Consider the following 13,583-nt stretch of genomic DNA (forward strand, 5'->3'; position numbering starts at 1 on the left):
GGAGGGAGCACCAGTTCAGATCTGTCTGCACTCTCAGCCAAATATGCAGAGTTCCAGGATGTCTTCCAAGAGAAAGGCGCCGACCGGTTGCCCCCATACTGGCCATATGATTGCACCATCCACCTTATTCCTGATGCCCCCTTGCCCACTGGGTGGTTGTATTCCCTATCAGAACCTGACCAAAAAGCCGTACAAGAGTTTTTGGCCAAGAATTTGCAAAGAGGATTCATCTGTCCATCCACTTCCCCTACCTCAGCCCCTGTCTTGTTTGTAAAAAAAAGAAATCCGGGGAATTGCGCCTATGTAATGATTACCGGGCCCTCAATCGGATCACCATCAGGGACCGCTACCCACTGCCACTAATCCCAGAACTACTAGACTGATTACGGGGGGCCCAAAGGTACACCAAGCTCGATCTGCAAGGCGCCTACAATTTGGTGCGTATACGCCCTAGAGATGAGTGGAAGACTGTGTTTGGTACCCGGTATGGCCAGTATGAGTACTTAGTCATGCCCTTTGGCCTCTGTAATGCCCCAGCTGTGTTCCAGCGTTTCATGAATGATGTCTTCCGGGACTTGCTGGATCACTTTGTGATAATTTACCTTGATGACATCCTGATCTTCTCCCAGGACCCCGCTGAACACACCAGACATGTTCGGGCTGTCATCAAACAGCCTGTATGCTAAGTTGGAGAAGTGTGCATTTGACTTAGACACTGTCGAATTTCTAGGGCATCTCATCACCCCACGGGGCATAAAGATGGACCCCCAAAAGGTGGAGTCGGTGCTGTCTTGGCAGGCACCTCGAAATCGGAAAGACATTCAAAGGTTCCTCGGCTTCGCCAACGACTATCGGCAATTCATCCCAAACTTTGCCCTCCTAACAGTGCCCCTCACCAAGTTGCTACGGCCTCGAGAACCCTTCCGCTGGACAGTAGAAGCGCAACAGGCCTTCCAGCAGCTAAAAACCCGGTTTGCAACGGAACCGCTCCTACGTTACCCAGACCCAAGCTTACCCTTTGTGGTCGAGACTGATGCTTCCAGTGTCGCAATTGGCGCTGTGTTATCCCAGCAAGACACTGCCACGGGCCCTCTACGACCCTGCACCTACTACTCCCGGCAACTCAACGCAGCTGAGAAAAACTACACCATCTAGGAGAGGGAGCTCCTGGCGATTAAATCAGAGTTTGAGGTCTGGCGGCACCACCTGGAAGGTGCCTGGCTCCCCGTGCAAGTTTGCACAGACCACCGGAATCTTGAGTATCTACAGACTGCTCGTAGATTGAACCAGAGGCAGATTCGATGGTCCCTGGTTTTGTCCCGTTTTAACTTTACCATTACCTACATTCCCAGCTCTCAGAACAAGCGGGCAGATGCCCTCTCTCGAAAACCAGAGTTCGCTTCCCCGTCCCTCGAGGAGCCGCTTCTATCCACAGTTCTACTACCGGAAGTGTTTGCTGCCATACCTCCCACTGCCTCGCTCCAGGAGCGGATCCAGGAACAACAGCTACATGACCCCTTCGCCATGAAGATGCTCCAGTGTCTTCGTGATCCTATGCAGAATCCCCCCAGGGGTTACAAAGAGCAGGCGGGGATGCTCACCCACCAAGACTGGGTCTATGTGCCACCGGGACCACTACGGGCCGAAGTCCTGCAACTAGCACATGACACCAAACCCGCTGGACACTTTGGTCGGTATAAGACATCGCATCTGCTGACCCGGGAGTTTTGGTGGCCCCACGTACAGACCGATGTAGCCCAGTACGTAGCCTCCTGCAGCACCTGCAAGCGAGCCAAAGATCCCCCTGGCAGGCCTACAGGACTATTGCTTCCCCTGCCCACTCCTAATGGCCCCTGGAAAGCTGTATCCATGGACTTCATCACGGACCTCCCTACTTCTGCAGGGAACACAAGCATCCTGGTGGTGGTGGACCTCCTGACTAAGATGGCTCACTTTGTTCCTTGTTCCGGACTCCCAACTGCCCGCGAAACTGCCCAGCTGTACTTACACCATGTTTTACGCCTCCACGGATTGCCAGAACACCTGATCTCTGATGGGGGGACCCAGTTCACCTCCCGCTTCTGGTGCACCCTACACACCCTATTGGGCACCCAAGTACACTTATCTTCCGCTTATCACCCCCAGTCTGATGGCCAGACGGAACGCACCAATGCCACACTGGAACAGTATCTCAGGTGCTATGTAAACCACCAGCAGGATGACTGGGCCCTGCTGCTCCCCCTGGCTGAGTTTGCATACAACAACTCAGTGCATACCTCAATCCATCAGACCCCGTTCATGGCAAATTATGGGTACCATCCCCGGTTTTTCCCGCCGGTCATGCCCACTGCACCAGTACCAGCCATCAACAACTTTGTGGAGGAGTTGCAGGCACTGCATAAGGTCCTGTAGGACCAACTACACCAGGTCAAAGAGGCATACAAAGAGGCTGCCGATCGTAGACGTCAGCCAGGAGAAACTCTCAAGGTTGGGGACAAGGGCTCTCTACTCGACACCTCCGAAGTCAGAGGCCCTCCCGAAAGTTGGATGCCCGCATTATTGGCCCATTCCTAGTTACTGCCCAAATCAACCCCATGGCCTACTGGTTACAGCTACCCTCTACGCTCCGTATCCATCCTGTGTTTCATCGGTCCCTCCTTGTTCCCGTTGCACCCCCACATCCTCTCCGAGACCCAGAGGCGCCACCACTACCTGTCATGATAGAGGGCCAGGAGGAATATGAAGTAGCGCAAATATTGGACTCCAGACGACGACGCGGTCAACTGCAGTATCTGGTGGACTGGAAGGGGTACGGACCCGAGGACCGCTCTTGGGAACCTGCAGAGAATCTTCATGCCCCCGACTTGGTGTGATGCTTCCACCGGGCCTATCCACGAAACCGGCCCCATCCAGTGGGGGGGGGCCTGGGGGAGGGGATGGCGTCATAGTACAGCCTGAGCTTGACGAGTCCTCAGAGGAGGAGGAGCTGGAACAGCTGACGCTTGCTGACAGCCTTGCTCCTCCTGAGGAGCAGCCTGTCTCCCAGCAGCCGACCACAGCTGAACGGTCAGATGCTGAATCCCAGCCAGAAGCTCCCCTTCCCCACCCAGAGCCATCAGCCCAGACGCAGCCAGCTTCCTTATCCCCTCCAACATCTCCAGACTATCGAGAGCAACGTCGGCGTAGCAGGGACAGAAGAGACGTACAGACCCGACGTCAATCTGCACGCCTCCGGGCTCTGAACAGGCCAGTCTTCTCAGAGGAAGGAGGGGCTTCAGAGGAGGAGACTTGAAGCAGCTGTGCAAGCTGACCGAATGCTCTCAGAGTATAAAAGCCAGAAGGAGGGCTCCTTTCAGCGTGGCTTCAACGAGTTCTCTGAGCTGCTACTGTGCGGCCTGCATTTGCTCCTTGGAACTGTCTCTCTGACCTCCAACCCGGCTTGTCCTTGACTACTCCCTTGATTTACGGACTTTGCACATTCCTCACCTTGCCAGCTGGACCTTGTTACCTGTCAGCAGCACTCCGCAGACTCGGCAGCCACTTGAAGCAGGACAGCCATTTTGGGCACATTTCAGCCAGGATTGGGGCCGAAACGGCTGGGAATGGGGCCGAAATGGACGGGATCAGGTCGGTGCCAGGTGGGGGAAGCCTTCCCCACCCAGCACCGACCCTGTACTGGCCATTTCGGCCCCAATCTGGGCTGAAACGGGCCCAAAATGGCCATTGTTGGCCATTTGGGGCAGTTTCGGCCTCAATTGGGCCCTTTTCGGCCTGGATCAGGGCCGAAATGGCTGGGATGGGGTTGGTGCCTGGCAGGGGAAGCCTTCGCCCGCCCAGCACCAACCCAGTCCCAGTCAGTTCGGCCCCAATCCAGGCCGAAACAGGCCCAAAAAGGCCATTGTCGGCCATTTGGGGCAGTTTTGCCTAGATCGGGGCCAAAACAGCCTAGATTGGGGCTGAAATGGCCAGGATTGGGTCATTGCCAGGTGGGGGAAGCTTCCTACGCCTGGCACAGACACAGTCCTGGCCATTTCGGCCCCAGTCCTAGCCAAAACAGGCCCAAAATTGCCATTTTGGGTGGTTTTGGGCCCATTTTGTCCCCGGATTGGGGGCAAAGGGGCCTGGACTGGGTCAGTGCTGGGAAGGGGAAGGTTCCACCACTTGTCTCTGAGAAGATTCAGTCCTTTTCGGCCCCAATCCTGGTCCAAAAGGCCCAAAATGGCCACTTTCGGCCATTTGGGCTATTTTCTGCCGGGATCGGGGCCATAACTGCCGGGATCTGGTCAGTGCCAGGTGGGGGAACCCTTCCCTGCCCAGCACTGGTCTGGTCCAGGCTGTTTAGGCTGTGATCTGGGCCCAAACGAGGCCCAAATGGCCATTTCCAGCCCTTTGGGGCCCTTTTCAGCCGGGGTCAGAACTAAAAACTGCCAGGATTGGGTCGGTGTTTGGGGGGGGGGACCCCTCCCTTGCCTGGCACCAACCCAATCCAGGCCGTTTTGGGCCTGATCCAGGCCAAAACGTGCTCAAAATGGCCATTTTGGGCCTGTTTTGGCCTGGATTGTGGGCAAAACGGCCCTGATCAGGCCACTGCCAGATGGGGGAACACTCCTCCATCTGGCAGCAGCCAAATCCTAGCCATTTTGGCTCGATCAAGGGGTGTGGCATATGTTAATGAGTTATGCTAACGAATTCCTGCAGTTCTTTTTCTACAAAATGACCCCTGATTCAGTTTATGTACTTTCATAAAACTCTGTGAATCACTTTCTCCTGCTGAGTTTAATGTCAGACCTGGAATTCATATATTGCACTGGTATAAGATAGTCACCAATAACTTTAAATAGCTCTAAAACTTATGCTTGAACTCTTAAATATGTTGTATTAAAGGGAGAGTATGTAGCATTCTAAGAGTTATACCATAGCACAAATGCTGAATTATGCAGAGGCTATAAAATCAAGTGTACATAATAGCACCAAGGCATCCTTTGAAGGCCAAACAGAGCTGGACGAAACAGAACAGGACTGAGAAAAAGATATGCTTGTATATATAGCTGGAAAGCTTCCTTTGCACTTTGATGAATTCTTATATAAAAGTTTTTTTCCCTGCACTATATTTTGCCCCCACCTCCTTTTTTTGTTTAGCTTAAAACAGAACATACTAAGACTATGTGCCTGTTCACACAGTGCTCATCACATCTTTTCAAGGAAACTGTGCATATAGTAGGATTGGGAGTAGGTTTTGGAATACATACATACATACATACTTACTTACTTACTTCCACAACCAAACAGAATGTAAGTCCTGAACCCTTAAGATACCATATTAATCTTCCTGATCCTGCAATCTAAATCCATTTTCAAATACTGTCAAGAGAAAATTGTGGGTTACTTACTTTGGGGGAATGGTCACAGTATTTCCTTTAGGCAATAAAAAATCAGCAGCATCTCTTCCTAAGATGGTCGCATTGTATACCAAAGGCTTGATACTTGGGTTTTTCAAACGTATCTATAGCAAAAATATATCATACCACATTTAAAAACATTTGATTCTACAATATGGCACAACACTTGAACATGTTAACTGTACTAAAAAATATTCCTAAAGAATTGAAAGACCATGAAAAGAACAAATTTGCAATACTAAAATTTAATTGATCATGAATCAGAATAACTATGGACTGAAACCAGAGATATTACCAAGGAAGATTATGCAAAGACTATTCCTATAGCCAAAAGAAAGGTGAAGCCTAAATGGATGACTGAGGAAACTCTTAAATTGCTAAAGACAGATGAGAAGCAAAAGCAAAAGGTGAGTTGGAATTCTAAAAATTGAAATTGTTCAAGATTTTCTATTCCTTGGTTTAATCATCAAGCAACAGGAGACTACAATCAAGAAATCGGAAAAAGAAATCAATGGGCTTAGACTTGAGTAATTCTGCCTAGGATTTCACTGTGAAACTTGGAAGAGCAGCTGGGAGAGAACTAGAAAAGATCCTTTAAAATAAAGATGTCTCTCTGGGGACCAAGATCAAGATAATGGAAGATTTGTATTCACTTACAGTGAAGCTTCCTTTCTCAGTGGTCCAGGAGTGGGGCAGTCCTTACTTTTGGGATATAGCTCCTCCTCTCCAAAGGCAGGGTCTGTCAGCTGATTTTGATCCTGGGGGGGAGGGGCTTGTCCCTGGAATCACCAGTCTGTTCCCAAGCCCTGACTCCCCATCATGATTCCAGAAGGGAAAATAATAACTCCCCTCAATTTTTTTTTAATAGAAAGATCCCTCCCTTGAATCCACTGGGAGAAAGACTATCGACTTAACTCTCCATCCAATCCTAGAAGCTGCCCCACAAGAAAGTTGGGTGGGCAGGACTGCCCCACTCCTGGACCACCAAGAAAGGAAGCTTCATGGTAAGTGAATACAAATCTTCCATTCTCCGTTGGTCCTAGTTGTGGGGCAGTCCTTACTTTTGGGACATACAAGAGCAGTGTACCCCTGGGTGGGTAGTCCAGCTTCCAGGCCTAGATGGTGTGTATTACCCCCCTCCTGCTAAAGATTGTCTCTGGGAAAGACAACTTATCTATCCTATATTTCTTGATGAGAGAATACACTGATTTCCATGTGACCACCTTATCGATTGTTTCTAACGACTAAAGGATTTATAGGCTGCCTGTATCGCTGTTTCCCTTAGTGAGTGCGCCCTGACATCTATGGGCATCTCCAGGACTCTGGCTTGATACGCCAGAATTATGTACCCTCTGTGTTACCTACTTAGCCAAGAAAAGGACATTCTGGGTCCAAGAAGGACCTCCAGCAAACAAACAACTAGCGTCCCAGACTTCTGAAACACTGTTTAGTCCTGCCCAAGTGGAATCTCACATCTCTACATATATCAAGGTAGTGAGATTTATTTATTTATTTATTTACTTCCCGTGCTTTGGATTAGATTAAAAGGAGTGAAGTATTATCTCTCCTGTCCTATGAAAATATGAAGTTCACCTTTGGAAGAAAGTTGTTTTTGTTCATAATTTGCTGTACCATCTTGGAGGAAATGACATGGCTCTCTATCTACTGCTGGTGCCTGCCATTCTGACACTTGTCTAGCTGATTTTATTCTCATCTGAAAGATGACTTTAAAGGTCAGTTCCTTTATGGGACATGAGGTCATAGGCTCAAGGCATCTTTTGTATAATGCTCTCAATACCAGATTAAGATTTCACGTGGGAAAAAAAACAGCGAATCCTTGGAAGATTCTACAATAAGGTCCCCTTTTAGAATCCATTGCCATGAAGGTGATATATAAGGGAACCCCTAATTGTTCCTAGAACCCCTAATTGTTGGGATGGTCACTACCTGTTGTCTAAGGGTGTTGGTATTAAGACTTTTCTTCAACCCCTCTTGAAGAAAGGATAGTAACTCCCTAATTAGCCCCAAAAGATTACATGACTCTATCCATGCACTCTTCTGGGAACTTGGCAGGAATTTTTATAGACTCTGTGGAACTCTTCCTGGAGGCTAGCATAGTACCAATCATGCCTTCTGTTTAGTCCAACCCTATTAGCTGTTTGTGTTCGACCTCCACACTGTGAGGCTTGTCAGAGCTGGTCAGGGATGTCATATTGATCCCTGCATCAATGGGCCCTCCAGCAGTGGAGGTGCCAGGGATCCACGCTTGAAAGATTCTTCAAGTTTTGAGACCACGTCTTTCTGGACCTTTAGGTTGCTATTAGCATCACTTCTGCACTTTACTGTGTGATCTTCTGAACAGCTCTGTGCAACAGCTGTACTATGGAAGACATATAGGACGTGTGAAGGCAGCTTGCTGCTCACATCATCTATTCCTATGGTTTGAGGGTTTCTTCTCCTTGTGCCTTGTTGAAAACTGTGGTAGACCAGTTGGGGAATCTCTCTGGATAGCATCCATTCTGCTTGGTTCATCACTCTCTGGCTTAGCCAGTCTGCCTCAGAGTTGTCCTCTGTATAAACATATAGTGACCTGTGGGAAGATTCCAAGATTCCACCATACCATGTCTGATGGCTCCGAGTTTCAAAAGGTTTACCCTGTTGATCATTCAGCCAGATGACCTATGCCATTCTTCCTTGGATGTGGGATCCCCATCCCCAAAGACATGTCCATGGTCATCACTGTTCTCTCTGGTTCCTGGAGTGGGACACCATCGTGGGACTGAATGAGATACGGCCACTGGTTGTTTTCCTGTTTGAGGATCTCTGGCAATTCAACTATCTTGGACCTCTTGTGATCTAATGCCACATGGTATGGCAACAGGCATTTCTGAAGTGCACAGATCATGATGCCGTTTGGATATGGGAAAGGAGACATTCTCTGTGGACTACCCATGCTATCAGTGATACTAGGATTCTGAAGAACACCATAGGTGGCGTTTTCAGCTCAAAGGAAAGGAACCAATGTTCGAAGTGCCTCTGAGAGATTGATGGAAGCCAGACAATCTCCCTTCTGAATGACAGTCATGACAAATTTTACCCTTTCCATTCCGACCTTCTTGTTCCTAGGCATCTATTTTATTTGATCAAATTCCTTTGGATTTAGGGGAAAAGGGACCAGGTGGAACAGAATTGAATTGCACTGATCACAGTATCCAACACCCATCTGTTTCTCATTATTGGCTGTCAAAGGTTTGCCAAGCATAGTAAGCATCACCCAAACACCATTGCGCCTACTGCCTTGGTGTAGATACACTGAGTTCCCTTCTTTGGCCCTTTAGTATTCTGACCAGATTTGTTGAGGGAGAAGGTACTACTCTCCTCTTGATGTTTTGTCTGCTTTCCTTTATTTAGAATTTCTCCAGACAGGTTGATATCTTTGAAAGGAACCGCAGTTACTTTGGCTTTGGTGCAAATGGTCCATGTTCCAATTTCTAAGCTAAGTGTTGTGCCTGGTTGCCTGAAAACCATGGTCCTTGTTGACCACAGCACAGCATATTGCCAGGGCTATTTCCTTAGTTTTGCTCTTCGGCAGGAGTTTACTGCTCACTGTAGTCTGAGACCCGAGAGAATGTGACTCTAGGAAGGAGTGGAGCTGTCACCAATGCTCTGAAGGATGTAGTGGAAACTTCCAATTTTCTGTGCACAGCCAGTTCAAACCACTTGATGCTGGAATCCTAGGTAGTCCATCCTTGTCAACGGGCAGCACAGGATTAGACGACAGGCTGGTTACCAGATCATCCACCAATGGCAGCTTGATCCTCTCAGTAACCCCTGGAACTAATGTATAAGACTTGGGGGGGAAAGGAAATAAAAGTAGTTAGTTTTGCCAAAGTTTCCCTCTTAGACTTCTACAAGTATGAGAGACTACTGGAAGGGAACCTCTGATGGGGTTATTCCTGAATCTAGGGAGGATTCTCTCCAACCCCTTAGTCCTTAAGGGAGAAGACTCCAGGATCCTCATCACCTTAGGGAGCTTTCTAGGATACGGCTCCTGAAAAAGACCTTCTAGGGAATTCTCCCTTCTTTTAACAGCTCCCATTTCTTCTTAACTGAGGGAGAAAACTGATAGCTCAGAGTCCTCAGGTTGAAGGCTTAACCGAGATCTGTGCTCTTAATGGCCCTTGCCTCCTCTTTAATCTGGGAAGGGGGGACCCCTTTACCTATCTGGAGTCAGACCCCCATACTGGAATACCTCTCTTGCCCATTTGAGAGTCTAGCCACTAGACTATTTATTGGTGTGCCTTCAGGGCCTCTTTGAATTCCTTATTTCCATCCTGGGCCATGCCAGTTCATTTGTTAAACAGTAACTATGGCTGCGACTATGTAAATAGGGGGAATGTAATTTCTTTCCCTTTAGTGGTGGAAAATGTCATCCAGTCATAGTTGCCTCCGCAACACTGATCTTTTTTGGAGATCTCCCATCCAATTGCTAACCAAGGCCAACCCTGCTGAGGTACTGAGATCTGATGAGATCTGGCTTGCCTGGACTGTAATATCACAGTCAGGGGCTGTGATAAGTTCAGAATCATCATTATTCCCCCAGAACCACTAGATAATTGAGGCTTTTACCCAAGGTTAGCCACTGAGTTCAAATAATTATGAGACTCAAACTAGCAGGGTAATGATTCATGGCCCAGCACTTAACCACAACATTACAGCAACTCATTTCATGCTTTCTTGCCTGGTGGATGCAAACCCCAGACCTTCTCCCTTTCACTAGTCTCTTGAGACTCCCAGGAGTAGGCCAAGGCCTGGAAATTGGGCAAGTTTAGGCTGCAGGCTTGCACTCTCTGAGGCCTGGAAGGAGGCTAGGCCTGCCTTTGCTGACCTACCACCAGCAAAAAAATTTCCAGGCATTCTTGCCTGACGGGTCCAGGCCCTTGATCTTTTTCTCTTTCACTGGCCTATTGAGAGGCCTAGAAGTGGCTGGGGCCCGGGAGTTTGGAAAGTCTAGGCCACAGGCCTGCAGAGGCCTGGGAGATGGCTAGGCTTACCTTTCCTGACATTCTGCCATCCAGACCCCTAGGCATTTCTCTTTCACTGGCCTGTTGAGAGACCTACAAGGGGCTGAGGCCTGGGAGTTTGGAAAGTCTAGGCCGCAGGCTTACACTCTTTGAGGCCTGTGAGGTGGCTAGGCCTGCCTTTGTTGACATTCTGCCAAAAGAAATTTTCCCTCCAAAAGGAGAAAAGAAAGTGAAAACGTACCTCACAAGTCCCGGCTGAAAAGAAATAAATAAAGGAGGGCTCCCTTTTATTTAGGGTGAGCTGGCTCTGAGGCTTCTGTTACTCTTTTCTCCTCCCTCCTTCCATTTTGCTGCCCCAGTTACCCGCAGGATCAGTCTTACTGTGGTTCAGTCGGGGCTGCTGGGGTTGGAGCAGGTCCTCTATTGCTGCTGGAGGCTGCTCCTTCCAAGTCTGAGGGAGTTCCCGATAATATCGGTCTCTACAACAGGCTACCACAGACTCAAACACCGCACCCTCTGGCTGTCTGAGGGGGGGGGTCCTTCCAACCCAAAGATGGGGAACCTCAGTGGAGTTTTGCGGTTGTGGCCATGGAACCTAGGAGCAAGCTAGGGCCGTCAGCTCTAATGCTCGCTGTTGCTCTGAGCGAAATGGGGGTGGGGTAGGTGGTAGGGCCTTTCCTTTCCCCTGTGAGCTCCACACTGCCTGTGGCCTTGGCCTCCCTGAGTACTGGGATTACAGGCGCACGCTCCCATGCCCAGCTCATCTCTGGCAGTTTCTTCTTCACTAGGATCACTGCGTTCTGCAGAGCGTTGCTGAAGACGTCCTGCTTGGATAGCAGGCAGAAAGACTGGTGATTCCAAGGACAAGCCCTTCCCTCCAGGATCAAAATCAGATGACTAACCCTGCCTTTGGAGAGGAGGAGCTATATCCCAAAAGTAAGGACTGCCCCACTCCTAGGATCATCGGAGAAAATTCAAACTATGGAATTCTCCATTACTGTGTATGGATGTGAAAGCTGGCCAATAAAGAAAGCTATAACAGCAAAAAAACCATGTGACGTGTCTGACAACAATGGAACCAGTGAATTTAAAACACATTACACAATAAAACACATAATTCTAAAATAGCAATTCATAAAACAAATACTACACTCCACATATACAATACCATTAAAAAAGTTGCTAAACTTCAGGTACCATAAATTGATAAAGTGCTGGTGCTACAAACTGCTACAAAAATTCATTGTACGTGTATATTGTTAAAGTGCAAGTGCATTGTAACAACTCAACATATTCTTTCTTCACAGGTCCTTGTATGCAACAGTCCAACAACAAGTGGAGAGTTCCAGTAAAATAAAATCAATCTCTTGTTGTATATTGTTTCTTGTTATTATTTCATATTGGCTGTAAAAAATCCAAAGGTAGTCCTCTGACGGGTTATCCAGATCCTAATGTGCCCCATTTCCTACAATCTTTGTCAAGGAGTACACAATAGTTAAAAATCCATCAGTATCATTCATAGGTAACCATTCATAAAACCATTATGAAGCTGTCTCAGCCCCACCCACCTCACAGGGTGATTGTTGTGTGGTAATAATAACACTTTGTAAACCGCTCTGAGTGGGCATTAAGTTGTCCTGAAGGGCGGTATATAAATCGAATGTTATGTTATTATTAGTCCTTGACAAAGATTGTAGGAAACGGGGCACATGAGAAGACAAGACTCACAGGAAAAGACAATAATGCTAGGAAAAGTGGAAGGCAGTAGGAAAAGAGGACGACCTAAAATGAGATAGCGTGACTTGATAAAGTAAGCCATGCCCCAGTTTGTAAGATCTGAGCAATTGTGTTAACGATAGGATGTTCTGGAGGTCTTTCATTCACAGAGTCACCACAGATCAGAGGAGACTTGACGGCACATACACACATAAGCCTTTATATGGACCAACATTCTTATATCATATGAAACATGAAAATATGGGAAGATAACAGCACAACACACAGGTACTGAATCTGGTTTCAGGTGAGTAGCCACATTGGTCTGCATTAGAACAAGATTTGAGTCCAGTAGCACCTTAAAGACCAACATGATTTTCACAGAGTGTCAAAGCTCTGACAAAGGGAGCTTTGATTCTTACAAGCTTATACTCTAAAAATATTGTTGGTCTTTAAGGTGGTAGTGCATCTGGATAAAGTGAAAGGCCTGGAAGGGAAATGTAGCCAGGGAGCAGTAGAGAAATATGATCAGTTATAGCTCTTAGAACAGTAGAAGATAGTCTGATCTCTGACATTTCAGAAGTTGACATTAAAATAAAAGTTTCATATACTAAACACCTGGTTCTGATTATGGCTTCTCTTGTCTTATATTTTATTTTGCCTTATGTTGTGCTTCATCCATGTTCTATTTCTCTAACAAAAAAGTGCTAATTGGGCTCTGACAAATTCCTTAATGATTATTCCCAATTAACCCCATTGATTCAAAATCTTTGCTAGGGCCATTCACTCCAATAAATGATAATCCAGAAAAGATATTCCCAGACCCACACTGCAGTTATATGTTCACTCGGGAGTTTTATTTTGAAAATAAACACAAAAAACACCTGTACCTTCCTTACAACAGCAGCATGCAGTGGACCAGCAAACTCTATATATTTCTTGGGTAAATACTGAGGTAGCCGCTCATACAGATAGACACAAAGCATAAGCATCGTGATTGGATTTGGATCACAGATATCAGAAGCCTAATTTAAAAAGAAAAAGTCAGTGTAAGTATGCAAAGGCTGAAAAACAATGGGAAAAAACAGCTTATAAATAGAGGAGCTGCCATTTCAAATATTAGCTTGACTATTCTTTTCCCATACTTAAGAACACTAATAGAGAGTTGACAGAACTAAACTGAAACTTACAAATACCAAGTATACCAAAATATTTCACTGAGCACCATAAACTAAATTTTATTTTCAAACTGCTTCAGTGACTGGGTTAACTTCTGAATATAAGAGATTGGCAGCCATACTTCAATTAATAGTTATATTTTACATTAGCAGGTTTTTTAATATACTAATATGCTTATATTACCATAGGCATTTGCCTCTTAAACTCTAAAAGGTTATCAAAACTGTCAAAGGCATCACAAAATAAATACTCCTTTTATTATTTT

At 47.0% G+C, this 13,583-nt stretch overlaps 1 protein-coding gene across 1 annotated transcript in view; it reads right to left on the reverse strand.

Annotated features, from left to right (window-relative positions):
- Positions 1-2,306: 2,306 nt before the first annotated feature.
- Positions 2,307-13,583, reverse strand: part of LOC129326232 (cilia- and flagella-associated protein 47-like) — an 84,846-nt gene continuing 73,569 nt past the window's right edge. Inside the window, exons 12-14 of the mRNA XM_054974394.1 lie at positions 13,030-13,164; positions 5,391-5,503; positions 2,307-2,406 (exon numbers count right to left, since the gene is read on the reverse strand). Coding sequence (XP_054830369.1) covers positions 2,307-2,406; positions 5,391-5,503; positions 13,030-13,164 — 348 coding nt within the window. The remainder of the gene's footprint in view (positions 2,407-5,390; positions 5,504-13,029; positions 13,165-13,583) is intronic.

The sequence above is a fragment of the Eublepharis macularius genome, chromosome 3, assembly GCF_028583425.1.
Source record: "Eublepharis macularius isolate TG4126 chromosome 3, MPM_Emac_v1.0, whole genome shotgun sequence".
In the NCBI taxonomy this organism is placed as follows: domain Eukaryota; kingdom Metazoa; phylum Chordata; class Lepidosauria; order Squamata; family Eublepharidae; genus Eublepharis; species Eublepharis macularius.